The 17,868-nt window shown below is 39.7% G+C and overlaps 1 protein-coding gene across 2 annotated transcripts in view; it reads left to right on the forward strand.

Annotated features, from left to right (window-relative positions):
* The window catches only part of slc38a10 (solute carrier family 38 member 10), a 106,393-nt gene that overhangs the window by 10,554 nt on the left and 77,971 nt on the right, over window positions 1-17,868 (forward strand). For both annotated transcript variants that reach the window (XM_033044378.1, XM_033044379.1), the window contains exons 3-5: window positions 3,615-3,660; window positions 9,078-9,171; window positions 11,451-11,594. In XM_033044378.1, coding sequence (XP_032900269.1) covers window positions 3,615-3,660; window positions 9,078-9,171; window positions 11,451-11,594 — 284 coding nt within the window. The remainder of the gene's footprint in view (window positions 1-3,614; window positions 3,661-9,077; window positions 9,172-11,450; window positions 11,595-17,868) is intronic.

Below are 17,868 nucleotides of genomic sequence, written 5' to 3' on the forward strand. Positions count from 1 at the left end.
GGTTTCATTTTTAAATCTGCAATCTGGATCTTGGCGCCATTACAGCACATGGAAAGCAACTTGACGTAATGTGTCTTTAGTGTTCAAGTGAGTGAAATGAACGCTAATTGAGTACTTCTTAGAAAGCAGGTAGACAAAAAATGCCGGAGAAACTCAGCGGGTGAGGCAGCATCAATGGAGAGAAGGAATAGGTGACGTTTCGGGTCTCTAGCATTTTTTGTCGACCTTCGATTGTTCCAGTATCTGCAGTTCTTTCTTAAACACTTCTTAAAGCATTTTGAAATAACATTCATTCAGATTAACTGGAATTACTGATATCGGATTACTCTCAAGACATGTAAATCCTAAAGGCCCTGTTCCACTTAGCGATTATTTTCAGCGACTACCGGCATCACTGACTGATGTATCAGGTCATCGAAAAATTTGTGGTGTGATGCGTCATGACGTGGCGTGATGACGTTTGACACGCGGTGTATTTTCAAGTATCGCAACATTTTTTTGTCGCCGCTGGATTTTGAAATGTTTAAAATCCTTTGGCGACACTGAAATGAAGCCGGCAGTTGCCGAAAAAATCGCCAAATGGGACAGGCCCTTTACAGATTAGAAATCGTGGAAGAATTCCGAGAGCGGATTGGATTTTTAGGGTGGTGTTGGGAGTAAAAGCGGCTCCAATCGTTTCCTTTTTCTTATGTAACCTGCAGAAAGTTAAGAGAGCAGACAACCAACCAACTGAGGCTGTATAGTGTTTTTAACAATGCATTGTTGAATTAAAATGTTAGAATTTCTTTGCACTTGAATTAACTGATGTTCTTTTTCATTGGGCATTGAGTAGCTTGAGGGTCAAGCTGTTTCCTATTATATCATCAATTTCTTTTACCTTCAAAATTATATCCTCTTGCCCTTGCTACAACTGTGGTTTACTTTCTCTGCAGCTCTTTGTGACATACCATCCTATATGCTATTTATCACATGGAACATTTTAATTGGCTGGAAATCAAGAAGCACTCATGTGAACTTTACAGTTAAAGTCACGGGGCTAAACCACATTGTACTGTGAAAATGAAAACATGTTTTCCACAATCACCTGTATCTCTGGCCAAGAGATTTTTGAGGTTGATTGTGAGCGAGATCATGTGCAAGGCCAATAAGTGGTTTGTATTTACCTCATGTGGTGCACATGATCACATGTACCTCAGGTGGAAACATCCTTCCCATTGTTCTGGAGGCCTTGTCTTCAAATACCTTGAGACTGAGAAATCCATGCTCTTAAGCTTCAGGTCAGACTCTTCCTTTGGACTACCAGGATAACCTGTTCCACATTCTTTAATTGTCCCTACGGATCCAAGACACATAGAAATAATTAAGATTGCATTTAAATAAAATATATTTATTGAAATTGCACTTCTATAAAGTTTAGGAACCAAAAGGGTAACATATTTCAAGTTTATTTGAATGAACAGGTCTAGTCTAGATTCTACAAATAGAGTTGGTGTAAAGTGGAGGAATCAAATCTTTCTCCTCAAAATGTTCGGGTCCAAACCTGGACTTGATGATGAATACAGGAGTGAATGAGAACTGAGGGGCACCTGGCTACCAGCATATTTTGTACTCTATTCTGCAATGTGTAGGCACAGGCGTCTGGAGCTGACTGATATGTACCCTGCTGTTTGCTTTTCCATGGAGTTATCAGTGCAATCAAACCTAATTTATTAAAGCATTCCAAAGAGGAAAGACAGCTGAGATAAAGTGATTATGGTTGTTGGAAAGTATGTAATATTAATTGACAAGGGATGGTTGATAATTGTTTTGAAGGGTGTGATCCAGCCTCTGTTTGTACTGAGTGATAATGAGCACTGGTACAAGGAAAAGGCAGTGTGTATTTGGAAAATTGTCAGGGGAAAAGTGGGTGGTTAATGATTGGGGAAGGGGTTGGGTGTGGCACCAGGTCATGCCATCGAGTTGTGTTTTAATTAAGGACAAGTGGTTTAAAAATGGGAATAAAAATTGGGCTGGGATTTCTGGTAATGAGAGAACATTTCTTTAAAGAACAGAAGTTGGGAATAGCTTGTCCTTGGGCAGTTCATGCAAAAGATAACTTAATGTGAGGAAAATAACTAAAACCTGAGTAAATGGAAAAGGATAAAGTTCAGGTAAAGCATTAAATCACATTGCATAGGGAATTACTGAGGTAAAATAATACAAATAATACTTAATGAAGAAACTATAATTGGGCAAAGAGAGACTGGAGTTTTTAAAGAAGGCCGTAGGGGTAGGAATTTAACACAATTGTGACCTGATTGATGATTTGTATGGGTTTTGATCAAACCAACAGTTTTGTATGACCATATAAACTAATATTCTGTGTGCTTTTAACTTTTTAACCTGTAACCCTGTCTAAAGATCAGTGTACATATTTAATTGAAGAAAACAACGGGGACATATCACTAATAAATATTTACCCATAAACTTAATGTTTGCTATTTCCTTCTTAACTAGGCATTTATATCCTGTTGCTGTACATGATTGAGAATTTTATCACTTGGGTAATAGTGGTGATGATATCTTTTGTTGGCTGAACTGCCTCCTGTTGGCTTGTTTGCTGAACCTGTCTTTAGTATTTAAAAAAAAAATCATATAACAGGTGGTATCACTTACTGAGCTTTTGAGAACGTTAGCCTTTAGATTGTTCAACAGACAATTTCCCTCCTTTTCTGCTTTTTTTTTTTAAGCAGTAACCTACGAATTCACTAAATCAGTGCTTTACATTTGCGACAGTAAAATTTATAACCTGATATCTGTTCATAAATCAGCGGTACAGTATTTGGCTCACTGGGACCCATTCCTTGCATTCACTTTCAATTCACTGGGTTCACTAGAAAATGTAATAATGTGAATTTAAAATGTACTGGTATTAACAGGAGTAATATCTAATTGCATAAGAAATCTGCGCATCCAGCACCATTTAAAGTGCTGAAGGTGACTGATAACCATAGTTTTACTTTTGTTCTCCCCGATGCAAAGCAGAATGGAGTTAATTAAAGCATGTTTGAATACTGCTGAAGTATTAGGTGTCCTGATAATATCGTATGGCAACTTCCACTATTGCCAATGTACTGAAAATGGTTGAGACTGCAAATTTATTAGAATGCATTGATTTGGGTCTAACATCTAATTCTATTTAAAGGGGCTTTTGTTGTTTTGGGATTTATTAAGTGGCTTCTTTAGAGAAAAGGGTATTCCAAAGAGGAATATTATAAGGTTATGGATATTTGTCAATATATTTCCTCCTCTTGAAATAGATTTTTTTTTTTTTTTTCAAATGTATAATTTGAGATCAATAATGGTTAACTTGTCAGCTGTTTTACATTTACTTACCTTACAAAATTGACTTGGTATTTCACCTAAATTTTGCAATTGTAGAAGTCTGATTCTGACACTTCAATAGTGAATATGACAAAACTATACCAGGGAATTGTGTGTTTTTAAATTACATTTCCTTCAGTATAGTTGGGGTGAAAGATTGCGTCCTGAAATGTAATTTATTTTTTAAATTTAATGGAAGTGCCTAAATTTAATGGTACATGCTTTCTAACAAATGCTTTTTAACTTTTTAGCTTTCCACGCCTATGGAAAAGCAGGCAAAATGCTGGTGGAAACAAGGTAAACTTTGTTTTAACTTTTACTTTGTCAAGCTTACTAGGTAACTGTGCTGCAATTTCACGGCCGGAAGTGAATTGCATAATGTATTAAATAGCTGACCGTCATACCACCCCTCACTCTAAAATAGTTTCTTTTTAAGTAAGGCTTATTATTCCAGATTAAAACAATATTACAAATATGACGTGTCTTTAATACATGATTACAGAAAAAAAAAACTAGTTCTGAAGTGTCTCAATTATGTCATGTCGAGTATCTCAATTCGTTTTATGTTGGAGGAAAGGGACCAGCTGAAATGCTTTTGGTTTGGATAATCCCCCTAATATGAAAAGACTAATTGGTTATTCTTGGTAAAAATGTCATCTGTACAACCCAATAGCAGTGTGAATTAGCTCATTGGCCTTTAACCTCTGGAACCTGGGATAAAATCAGATTAGGATTGACTGCAACGGTCCATTGTGTGTAAATGAATTAGGCATAATGTTGTCTTTCTAGTTATGGATTTCGCAGTTTAAGCTTAGCGTAAAATTTGCCACACTTGAAAATGTTACTAGTTTGGATCTGGTGTTCTATTGAGATTGGGGCAAAGTGTCAGGGAACTTTGAAGGAAATCTACCACATTTCACTGGTCGGTAACTTGTTTGGCAATGTTTCCTTTTGATACTATATTCCTGATGTGGGAAAGCCTCCTATCCCACATATAAAGGCTTTTGGGGAAAGATTAATTGTTTAGGAAAAATAGTGTTGGACCTTTTTTTCCTGGATTTTAAACATTACTAGAACAAGGGGGGACCGCTGGGTCCCGTCCCCTGAACGCGGGTTGCGGCCGGGGGGGCGGGGGCTGCGGCATCACACGCACAGGCACACGCACACACTCTCACACACACTCTCACACACACTCTCACACACACTCACACACACACTCACACTCACACACACACACACTCACACTCAAACCTTCCTCTACACACGAGTGGGAGGGGGAGAGAGGAGGAGAGGGGGTGGGGGAGGGAGGGAGGGGTGGGGGAGGGGGGGGAGAGGAGGGGAGGGTAGAGAGGGTAGAGAGGGTAGAGAGGGTAGAGGAGGAGTAGAGAGGGGGTAGCGAGGAAAGGGAGAGGAGAGGAGAGGATGGGGAGGGGAGAGGAGGAGGAGAGCCGGGCGAACGAGGGTGCTGCGAAAAGTGGAGATAGAGCCCGGGGAGAGAGAGAGAGAGAGAGAGAGCTGTAGTACAGGGCCCGTCTCTAGTACAAAGCTCTCGGCAACTCTCAGGTTCTCTCGGGAAAGCCGAGACTCGAGTGTATTGCGTGTTGCTCTTTGCGACGTCATCACTCGGATGCTCCTCGGCATCTCTCGGGTTCTCAATGCAGAGACCTGAGGGGGGAGGGCTGTGGGCGGGGCGGGGTGCTACGGCCGGCCGCACTCGGGTGCTCCTCGTCATCTCTCGGGTTGGCCGTCGGAGTGCGAGTTATGCGGGGGGGGGGAGTACGTAACTCGCAGCTCGTGAAAAACAGTGGCCAGCAGGCTGTGCCTTGAAAAATCTGTGCAGCTCGCCGCGAGGAGCAGAGGCATTGTGACGTAATCAGCCCGTTAGCTTCAGCTTCAGTTAGCTTTAGCTTCAGATTGGTGAAGAATTTGAAGAAATAACTGAAGAAATAATGAACCAAATTTTCAGATGAGGCAATTTTCGACATCATGAGGTAAATCTCAAATTTCACCATTAGCGCGTCGGGTTTTCAAGACGATGTGAATCACACAGAAGCATACAATTAAACGATCAGGGTTTTATAAGTAAAAAGATTCCACCATTTCATTGACGGTCAGAAATGATCAAAATAGGCATGGCACAATCCAGCATTTTAAAAGGTAAATCTCTGCCGATTCTTTTCAATTTCTTCCAAAAGATAAATAGACTGCATTATTTCCTCCAGAGAAGTAGACATATTATTTGTGTCTTCTTGCGTACTTAATGTATTCTTCATAAAATGACATTTAACTTTTAATTGTGGATTGTATAACTGAATGTTTTGTGCTACTGTTTTGGATATACCAGAAAAATTCTGATCATTGAGCCATCTAAGTTTGAAAATGTATGATTTTGATAAGCTGCTGCAGTTGTAATGCAATTTAACAACGACTATATTCACTGTTCTGGCTGAGATACTTAATTTTAAGGTTAGCTTAAGATTTTAAATAAAATATTAGCATTATGTTCCAGTCTTAAATGTTCTGAAGTAGACAGTATATGGACAAGATTGAGTCCTGTGGAATTAATACACAGAATTCAGTACGAGTGTGGAACAAGTTGCATTCTCAGAGATAGTGGGTTGTGAATGTTAATGGTTCATCATATTAAAAAGTGGAACCATCTGTGTTTGAATAATGACCTGGGTATTGCAATGTTTGGCTCTTGTACGCTCATTGGTCAATACTGCAAGGCTATTTCAAAAATAAAATATGGTGTTTAGATGTATAGTCTGGACTTGGGGGGGGGAATTCAAGCTGCCTTGTCTTCACTATTGATAACAATTTCAGAACTTCTTGTAAATATGGAAGTCCTGAACATGTTGACCTGGTTCTTCTGGAGGTTTACCAGCATGGTTTGACATTGAACTCTATAAGACATCCAGAAGTAGTGTAATAACTTGTTGAATTCCCCAGCAATCACACTGAGTTTGAAATTTGATTTGGTGCAGGAACACAGTTTATTCATTTGAATGGAGAGGAACGACTGTTTAATAAAGTAATCCACAGTTTAAATTGCCTGCCTTCATGTTTACTATGGAAGTGTTTAAAATGGTTGGTTTAATTTGTGTTGGTTTTTAATACTTTTATTATTTAATTGCTGTTTAATGGTTTTTGAATATCAGACATTCAATCTTTTTGCTGACTGTCAGGTCTTGTTTTGTTTTTTTTGCTTCACATGCAGAATTTGTTTAGTGCACATTATATTGCACTAGGATGGCCAATTAAAATTCAGTCTTTCCTTGCCTACAAGTTGATATTAGATTGAGGAGGTTATATATATGGAAGTGATGAATAATGAAGCGATCTAAGCACTAAGATAAACATTTTAAGTTGGCAGTTCATAGGACCAGAAGGCAGAGCAGGTCAAGGTTGATGAAAAGTGGGCTTTGTTGATGGTTATGATATGACATGCAGACTTTTGATTGTTTCAACTTGGAGTGAAGTTAGGAAAACTGTCAAGGAGACCATTGGAGTAGTACTTGAGAGGATAAAACTGCACAAGGTAGGTTTGTTATTGTGGGATGTGCTTCTCAGTCGCTACAGATCTTAATTGCCTCAGTCTTGCAGTGAATTCTTCAGACTATTTTTCCTATCTTGGCCAGAGCTGTTTGCCTCTAATTTTCCCGGGGAGCTACTATAGAAGATACATAATACTATTATAGTGAGAGTTTCATGGACTAGTTTGCATATGTTTTTGGTAAAATCTAGAAGTGCAATATGCCTACTTGGTGAAAAGCAGAAATGTGCAATATGCAGCTTTAAAAATAAAATAAATTTGTTGTGATGTATTCAGAGTGGAAATGGGGAATATGAGATAGAAGGCTCACAAAATCAAACAAGCTTTGATTTTCAACTGATAACGGTTAACAATTGCAACCTATTGAAACTCTGATCACATTACTCCAGAGGTCGTTTACAATTTTAAAAGTAATATTTCAGTCTTGACATCTAATCTATGCAGCTTAATAATTGTAGAGCACTGTTCTTAGCTAATTATAGACTTCCTTTCTTCAGTAATTAGAGTGTAATTGCCTCGGGCTGAAAGGACAGGCCTCTACTGCTTGACATCTTTTTTACATCTTCAGTTGAAATACAGTTTTGTAAAATTGTAGCAAAAAAAGTATTTTGGAATTGTCTCGCCGCAGTTATATTCCACGATTCCATTCAGATAAAATAGTGTAACTTGAAGTTTAAAATACTGACTTGGGTGTATTTTGCCTCATTGATATTTTGTTCTAGTTGGTGACGTTACACATTCCAGCTTTACACTGATCTCGTGGCTGATGGAAACTCTCAAAAAAATGTTCAGGCAATCTGGAATGTTTCAAAGTTAAGGCAAAGAACTTTTGATGCCATTCTGTTACACACTGAGTATAGGAAACAAATTGACTTGTATAGAACTAATATTTTTCCACGAAAGGACACAAAGTGCTGGAGTAACTAAGCAAGTCGGGGAGCATCTCAGGAGAACATAGATTGGTGATGTTTTGGGTCGAGACCTTTCAGACTGATTGCAGTGGGAGAAGAAAGCTGGAAAAGCATCACATATTTTGCTACACTGGTTTAAAACTCAATTGTGGGCAGGTTGCAACATTGGTTTATGCATTGCAATCTACGTTTATACAAAAAGTTGTTTATTACATTACTATTTGACCGTTTCAGGCTAGATATCCTATTTATTTTAGTATATGGTATTTTCCAGATTTTCCCCCCCCCCCCAGTGTTCTTGTGAAAACGGGTTGCGTAGGCACAGGCAATGAATGGCGCTACACTAGTATCTGCTGAAATTGATCAGCCTTGTCAATAACTGAAGATTGCAGACAACTGAATATGCTTCTGAATTTTCTGGCACTTATTTTGATGTTAAAAATGTTGAAATAATTCCTGTATTTTAGCATCTGCAACTAGTATTAAATGCCCTGGCAGATCCACAATTGTGCTATATCATTCAAGGATGCACTAGAAATATGCAAACAATGCTGCATCATTTGATTACGGGGTAAATTTGATTTCAACTTGTTTGTTAGTGACGTGATTGAACTTGTAGAGCAAATATTTTATTTTCAAATTATAAAAGCTTGATATACCAGATTTGGCACCAACATATTCAATTTTATTTAGTCGTTTTATCATTACCATTTTCTTTTTTTCTTCCTCATCTCAACTATATTTTAAAAACAATTCTGACTTTCATTTCAAGACCCTAGTCTGTTTCTGTTGCCCATATCTGACTATTTTTCTATCTCACCTAGCCATATTTAATTCATGATACTAAAATTGGTATAGTGAGGAAGAAAGGTCTGTGCTACAAGAAAATATCACTGACTGGTCAGACAGTCACAAATGTGGCAATTGACACTGTCTGGAGAAGCATGTTGGCTAATGCTCTGAATTGAAAATGTATCCTTAAAGTAACTATGTGAGAAACTAAAGAATCAGAAACTTACATGGATAGATGCCAGTTCACACATTGAAGATGCCATAGTATTGGTATTGGTTTATTACTGTTTAGTGTACCTTTAGATACAGTTAAAATGTTTGCCTGCTATCCAGTTAAATCTCATTCATTTCATATTACACAAGGTAAGGCAGAACTGGTACAATTGCTTACAGGGCATGAAGCTTTTTTTTAATTGTTGGGACATTGATTGCAATTTGCTCTGTTTATCTTATAGCTTGATTGGCTTGATGTTGGGGACGTGCATTGCTTTTTATGTTGTAATCGCTGATTTGGGATCCAATTTCTTTGCTCAGTTGCTTGGTCTTCAGGTAAGCAGGCTTTTTCTATAGCATATTAACAAGAAATACTTCATTTTGTGAGAGGTGCATACATTCACAGGCAATTGGACCAAATTCAGTAGATCAATTAGCACTAACTTACTAGACTTATTAAACAAAGCAGGACCAGCACTGGATAAGGAAGTCCCTGCAATCAGCTTAAATGTGTGTTCTGTACAGTAAAAGCTGAGAAGAACTACACATTTTTTCATTACAGTTTTCTTTGTGACGAGAGGTTCTTTTCTCACATTAAAGAACGCTAAAGTCATATTGCGCATATACCAATTAATTTACAGTGCCCTCCATAATGTTTGGGACAAAGACCCATCATTTATTTATTTGCCCCTGTAATCCAATTTGAGATTTTTAATAGAATCTGCACATTGTCAGATTTTAGATTGTCAGATAATAAAGGCAATTTTTATACATTTTGGTTTCACCATGTAGAAATTACAGCAGTGTTTATACATAGTCCCTGCAATGAATTGTTTGAAACATCATTAAGAAGAAAGAGCACTGGTGAGCTTACTAATTGCAAAGGGACTGGTAGGCCAAGGAAGACCTCCACAGATGATGGCAGTAGCAAAATCCCCAAACACGTGTCCGACAGATCAGAAACATTCTTCAGGAGTCAGGTGTGGATTTGACAATGAACAGAAATACAGAGGCCACACTGCAAGATGCAAACCACTGGTTAGCTGCAAAAATAGAATGGCCCGGTTACAGTTTGCCAAGAAGTATTGAAAAGGGTAAGCACAGTTCTGGAAAAAAGGTCTTGTGGACAGATGGCACAATGGGCTAAGTGTTCGGCTGGCAACCGGAAGGTAGCCGGTTCGAATCCCGCTTGGAGTGCATACTGTCGTTGTGTCCTTGGGCAAGACTTCACCCACCTTTGCATGTGTGTGAGTGATTGGTGGTGGTCGGAGGGGCCGTAGGCGCAGAATGGCAGCCACGCTTCCGTCAGTCTGCCCCAGGGCAGCTGTGGCTACAGAAGTAGCTTACCACCACCGAGTGTGACTGAGGAGTGAATGAATAATGCGATGTAAAGCGCCTTAAGTATTAGAAAGGCGCTATATAAATCCCATCCATTATTATTAGATGAGACGAAGATTAACAAGAGCAAAGTATGGAGGAGAGAAGAAACTGCCCAAGCTCCAAAGCATACCACCTCATCTGTGAAACACAGTGTTGGGGGTGTTATGGCCTGGGCATGTATGGCTGCTGAAGGTACTGGCTCACTTATCTTCATTGATGATACAATGGTAGTAGCATAATGAATTCTGAAGTGTATAGACACATCCTAACTGCTCAAGTTCAAACAAATGCCTTAAAATTCATTGGCCGCGGGTTCATTCTATACCAAGACAATGATCCCAAACATACTGCTGAAGCAACAAAGGAGTTTTTCAATGCTAAAAAATGGTAAATTCTTGAGTGGCCAAGTCAATCAACCAATCTGAACCCAATTGAGCATGCCTTTTATATGCTGAAGGGGAGTGGCCCCCCAAAACAAGCATAAGCGCAGACTTCAAGCACTCATTGCATGCAAAGGATATGCAACAAAATACTAAACATGACTACTTTCATTTACATGACATTGCTGTGTCCCAATCATTATGGTTCCCTGAAATGGGGGGGGGGGAGAACTATGTATAAACACTGCTGTAATTTCCACATGGTGAAACCAAAATGTTTAAAAATGGTCTTTATTAAAATCTGACAGTGTGCACTTTAACCGCATGTAATTTTTTTCTATTACAAATCTCAAATTATGGAGTACAGAGGCAAATAAATGATGGGTCTTTGTCCCAAACATTATGGAGGGCACTGTAAATCGCATGACACAAGTTCAAATTTTAAACTTCAAATGATCGTCAAAAGCTGAGCTTCACTGCCCTTTAACTCATTTAAGCCATGGAATTTGCTGTTTGAACATTTTATGGTTAAGTAAATGTTTTTTTTTTTTTAAAGGTCCAAATTTTAATTTATTATACTTTTCGTGTTGCACTTAACTGACATTGAACATTTATTTAATGAAAATATTAAATAGAATGCAGTTTGGGATTTCAAGTAACAACCAAAAAATATTTCATATTCACTTTGCTTGGTGTTTTATCTGAGTAAATTATAATTAAGCCCGCCAGTTTTGTTTCAAACGCATTTCAGATTTTTTTCATCTACTATAGGAAAATATCCGAGAAATCCACTTGTAGACTATGGGTAAGAAGAGATTTACGTTCTAACTTTGCTGTTTTTTTTTTTTTTTTTAGGTAACACAGGGATTCCGTGTATTCTTTCTGTTTGCTGTTTCTGTGTTTATTGTGTTGCCTCTGAGTTTGCAGAGGAACATGATGGCTTCTATCCAGTCCTTCAGTGCCATGGCTTTAATATTCTACACGTTCTTCATGTTTGTGGTAAGTCTCCTCATTTATGTTCTGATGTCCAGTTCTCTAAGGTATTTTCAATTCTCATTTATGTCTGGTCACAGCAATTCAATGTGCAGCTTTTCAACATAACCGATTAAGTCTGAGTTGTAAATGGAGCTAACATAGAACTTTAAAAAGCAATTTTGGACAGTTAATTTCCAAAATATATTACCCATATATTCAGAAAGTTGAATGTTAAATAAATATTAATGTATTTAAAATGTTTGATTACCATAGCCATGTTAGGTTATTCCCAGGCCAGCAGCTGAATATTTGAATACTCGCGTCTTTGCAATAAAAACCTACAAATAAAGATTTGACACATTTGAAAAAATAAGTACTAAATTGTCTCAATAGCAAAATAAGTTTCCTAATTATTTAAGACTACCAATTTCTGTAATTGTAGAATACTCCAGAGTCATAAATCAAAGTTTTTTGGGAGAACACATTTAATGTCATATAAACTTAGAACATTATTATTTTGGTAATACTATTTAAAAAAAAAAACCCAACTAAACTTTCAAAGCAGGTTACCATGGACAGAACCACTTAAATATTTCTATAGTTAACTAAAAATATTTGCTGTTTTTCTGTTGCATCGCAACTATTGGAAAGGACGTTAGAATAACTTTGTAGGCAGGTTTAACTGAAACTAGTACAAATGCCACCTCTATAAAAGAAGAAAAAGACAATGGAGTTAAGAGGCGGGGAAAAAAGCATGAGAAAGCTTGCTGGGAATATAAACACTGACTGTCAAAGCTTCTTTAGATATGTAAAAAGAAGATTAGTGAAGACAAATGTAGGTCCCTTACAATCAGAGACAGGTGAATTTATGATGGTAAACAAGAAAATGGCAGAACAGTTAAACAAGTAATTTGTGCTTTTTTTTTAGTGAAGATGGAACCAGAAATACTTGGGGATCGCGGAACTGAAGGGAATTCACATTAGTCAGGAAATGGTGTTAGGTAAACTGTTGGGACTGAAGGTATATAAATCCCCAGGGCCTGATGGTCTGCATCGCAGAGTACTCAAGGAGGTGGCCCTATAAACCGTGGATGCATTGGTGATCATTTTCCAATGTTCACTCAACTCTGGATCGGTTCCTGTGAACTGGAGAGTAGCTAATGTCTGTCCACTTTTTAAGAAAGTTTGGAGAGAGAAAACTGGGAATTCTAGACCAGTTAGCCTTACATCGGTAGTGGGGAAGATGCTTGAGTCGATTATTAAAGATGTAATAGCAGCGCATTTGGAATTAGGATCAGTTAAAGTCAGCATGGATTTATGAAGGGGAAATCATGCTTGACTAATCTTGTGGCATTTTTTGAGGATGTGATAATTAGAATGGATTATGGAGACCCAGTGGATGTGATGTATCTGGACTTTCAAAAAGCCTTTCACAAGGTCCCACACAAGAGATTAGTGTGCAAAATTAGAGCACAAGGTATTGAGAGTATGGTATTGATTAGTTGGCAGATAAGAAGCAAAGAGTAGGAATTAACAAGTGCTGCAAGGCTCGCTACTGGGACCCCAGTTGTTTACAATATATAATATATATGATGAGGGAATTAAATGTAACATTTCCAAATTTGCGGATGACACAAAGCTGGGTGGCAGTGTGAGCTGCGAGGAGGATGCTATGAGGCTGCAGGGTGACTTGGAAGAGTTGGGTGAGTGGGTAAACGCATGGCAGATGCATTGTAATGTGGATATATGTGAGGTTATCCACTTTGGTGGCAAGAACAGAAAGGCAGATTATTATCTGAATGGTGTCGGGTTAGGAAAAGGGGAGGTGCAACGATACCTGGGTGTGCTTGCACATCAGTCATTGAAAATAAGCATGCAGGTACAGCAGACAGTGTAGAAAGCTAATGGCATGTTGGCCTTCATTGCGACAGGATTTGTGGTTAGGAGCAAGGAGGTCCTACTGCAGTTGTGGTGAGACTGTACCTGGAGTATTATGTGCAATTTTGGTCTCCTAATTTGAGGAAGGGCATTATTGCTGTTGAGGGAGTGCAGTGTAGGTTCACCAGGTTAATTCCTGGGAAAGTGGGACTGACATATGATGAAAGAATGGGTAGACTGAGTCGAGTGGGCTTGTATTCTCTGGAATTTAGAAGGATGAGAGGTGATCTTATAGAAACATATAAAATTCTTAAATGATTGGACAGGTTAGATGCAGGAAAAATGTTCCCAATGTTGGGGGAATCCAGCACCAGGGTTCACAGTTTAAGATTAAGGGGTAGACCATTTAGACTGAGATGAGGAAAAACTTTTTCACCTAGAGAGTTGTGAATTTGTGGAATTCTCTGCTACAGAAGGCAGTGGAGGCCAATTCGCTGGATGTTTTCAAGAGAGTTAGATTTAGCCCTTAGGGCTAAAGGGATATGGGGGGGAAAAAGCAAGAACAGGTTACTTGTTTTAGGTGATCAGCCATGATCGTATTGAATGGGAAATGGCGGCGCTGTAACGAGCTGTCTGTCCTTTTTTAAATTTTTGTCCCGTTTGCTGTGGTTTTTATATTTTTTTAATATTGTTTTTAACTGTGTATATGTGGGGGGGGGTTGGGGTGGGGGAAACTTTTAAACCTCTTCCCTGCACGGGAGACCCGACCTGTTCCCTGTCGGGTCTTCGTTGTCGTTGGGGCCTAGCACCGTGGAGCAGCCTCCAGCAGAACAACCTGGGGGCTCCAGTTGCGGAGTCTGCCTGGAGCGTGGAGAGCTGTGGTGGCGCGCGGCTGCGTCCAGACTTCGGGGCATCGGAGGCTCCAGCTGCAGGCCTGTGGACGTTGACATCGGGAGCTCGCGGGTCCCTGGTGGGAGACCGCCTTTCAGAGCTCCCGTGGCGACAGCTTCTCCCGCCCGAGTTGCGGGGTTGAAGGAGACCCGGAGCGAGGCCTGACATCGCCCGGCGTGGCTTTAACGGCCGCGGGACTTGCCATCGCCCGCCGGGGGCTCCAACATTAAGACCCGGAGCAGGGCCTTACATCGCCGGCGCGGCCTTAGCAGCCGGGAGCTTTAACATCGGGAGAGAATGGAGAGCAGGGGAGAGACAAGACTTTGCCTTCCATCACTGTGAGGAGGAGACTCACTGTGATGGATGTCTGTGTGAATTGAGTTGGTTGTGTGTCTTGTATAATTGTTTCTTTTTGCTGCCAAAGGGACTAAAGATGGAAATTAGCTATTGGCTATAATCTTGCATATTTACATGTTCATCAATATGCACTGTTCCTGTCTATGTAGAGCAAGTTAAAAGAAAAGGAAAGATCAGAAATCAATGCGCTTTACATATAATTTCATCAAATGACTGGACCATGTTAGGTAATCAAGCAGGCCTTAGCCGTTCAATGTCACACAAAACATTTAGTCGAGTCTTCATTTTATTTCATTAATGGAGCAAAATTACAAATAGTAAGCTGCAAACCAGAAAACCGGAACAGTGCATATTGATGAACATTACACTTGTTCATCAATATGCACTGTTCCTGTTTAAATTTTTTTAAATTATTTATTATTATTATTTAATGGCGGTGCTGGCTTGAAGGGCAGAATGGCCTACTCCTGCACCTATTTTTCTATGTTTTTATTTTTGGCTATGGCTTTTTTTCTGGTTTGCAGCTTACTATTTGTAATTTTGCTCCATTAATGAAATAAAATGAAGACTCGACTAAATGTTTTGTGTGACATTGAACGGCTAAGGCCTGCTTGATTACCTAACATGGTCCAGTCATTTGATGAAATTATATGTAAAGCGCATTGATTTCTGATCTTTCCTTTTCTTTTAACTTGCTCTACATATCTCACTCTTAAAATCAAAAGTACTGAACTGATGTTTCTGAAGCAATTTACTTTTGATTGGAATGCAACTTGTTTGATGAATGTTTATTAAGGGTATTGTTTAGTTTTAGTCAACTATACTTCTACCTTGATTTTCTCCAAGAAAAGATGATTATTTCAGTGATGTAACATTGTATTTTAGTTGAGATAATGCTGTATTTTATGTGATACATGTGGAATGTAGCTGAGAAAAGATGTGGAGGTTAGGAATTTTAAAGAACCAATGAGACAGTTCTATAAAGATAGAAAGTGTCACCACTTCCCACCAAGGATGGCAGTGTATTGTTCAGGCAGTAATTAAAATTGTAAATTAAGTGGATGATTTAATGTGATTCACTTTAGTGAATTTAGAAAGGTTTAACATTCAAAAATGCAGAAAATGCTACTTGAATAAAATGGTATGAAACCATTATAAACAATGAGCCACAAAAATGAGCTTAATTAGCTGCCATGCCGTATGGCTGATTTGTAGAAGTTGATAAGAGTCGTTGGAGACAGGCCAGACTTTCTTAGTCTTCTGAGGAAGTATAGGCATTGGTGTACTTGGCTGTAGTGGCAAGCAATGACCTTATCCAACAAGAGAGAATCTAACCACCTATCTTTCACATTCAGTGGCATTGCCATTGTTGTGTCCTTCGCCATGAGCATAGCAGGGGTCACTGTTGATCAGAGTTTCAACTGGACCAGCCAGATGAATACTGCTGCAAGAAAAGGTCAGAGGCTGGGTATCTTGGGAAGAATGGCTAGTCTTTTGACTCTTGAAAGCCATTTCATTATCTGCAAGGCATATGTCAGGAACTTAATGGAATGGTCCCTACTTACCTGGAGTATCTAAACCTTTGACCGCTGCTTCCCAAGAAAGCCCAGCAGCAGATGGTGCAAAACTCCACTACCTGCATGTTCCCTCACAAGTTGTGCATCATCCAGACTTAAATCCTTTGCCATTGTTACTAAATCTAAATGTTGCAACTTACTACCAATTGTGTATTGGAGTATATTCACCAAAGGTTTTGCAGTGGTTCAAGAAAGTGCCTTGTAACTACCTACTTGTGGGTAGTTGGTGATGGTCATTAAATGCTGGCTTGAACAATTGCATCCAGGTTCTAAAAAATACACAAATTGGATTAACTGGTTACCGTGGCAGGATTTACGGATTTATTTTACATTTTTATTTACTGGTTATGGTGCTGTGAGGTTTATGTTGAGAATCTTAACTTGGATGCAGATTATTACAATAAGCAAGTTCGGTATTCCGACTGCGCATGCCCAGGTCGTAGGTCACTCGCGATAAACATTCTCGGGAGCTGTGCTGCTGCATGTATACAGACCTGCGTTTCATCCGTAGTCAGGATCGAACCCGGGTCTCCGACGCTGTAAGCGCTGTTGAATTGCTACTGGACCGTTCCCGTCCCCTCCCGAGTGTCCCATCCCTGTGCAGGGGTGGCCGGAGATGTCCAGGGTGACCCTGGACTGACGGGACACTGGCCCGAAGCAGTGGCAACCCAGGCTTACAGCCAGTGCGGAGAAGATGTGCTAACTCCAGCTCAACTCTGCCTGTCCCGCCGGGTTAACCGACAGCACTGGACTGACTGGACACTGGCCCGAAGCAGTGGCGGCCCAGGCTTACTGCCAGAACGGAGAAGAAGCGCTAACGCCACTGCTCCGGGTCAGTGTCCGACGGGACAGGCAGAGTTGAGCTGGAGTTAGCGCATCTTCTTCATCCCAGACATCCCCGGCTGCCCCCGGACAGGGATGGGGAAACTCGGGAGGGGACGGGGACAGTCCAGTAGCAATTCAACAGCGCTTGCTGAGCCAGAGACCTGCGCCAGAGACTACGGATGAAACGCAAGTCTGTATACATGCAGCAGCACAGCTCCCGAGAATGTTTATTGCGAGTGACCTTTGATAAATCCCATGATTCCTTGCGTTTTTTGGAATACCGAACTGGCTTATTTATCGTTGTCACATGAACCGAGATGCAGTGAAAAGCTTTTGTTTAAGTGTTATCTAGTCAAATGAAATCAGGCAGTGTCAGTTCCAACAAGACAATGTGTTAGTCACAGAGAAAATGTCCAAATTCCACGATAATATAGGTTAGAAGATTGGGTGTACTGTTCAGTAGTGATAACATTAGGGATGAAGCTGTCCCTGAATCTGGTGATACATGCCTTTGAGCTTTTGTATGTTCTTCCTGAAGGGAGAGGGGATGACTGGGGTGAAAAAAAAGCAATGTTGAATGCTGTCTTGAGGCGATGTGAAGTGTAGGAAGAGTCTACAATGGAATCACCAATTCCTACTCACTTTTACATTTTATCATAATCCCAGTCCATTTAAGCATAATCCCAGTCCATCCTACCACACATCACCTATGTCTCTCCTTCTGTACCCCATTTCAGAATCTTAAAACTTTGTATAATTTTTCCCAATTC

This window comes from Amblyraja radiata, chromosome 26 (assembly GCF_010909765.2).
Source record: "Amblyraja radiata isolate CabotCenter1 chromosome 26, sAmbRad1.1.pri, whole genome shotgun sequence".
In the NCBI taxonomy this organism is placed as follows: domain Eukaryota; kingdom Metazoa; phylum Chordata; class Chondrichthyes; order Rajiformes; family Rajidae; genus Amblyraja; species Amblyraja radiata.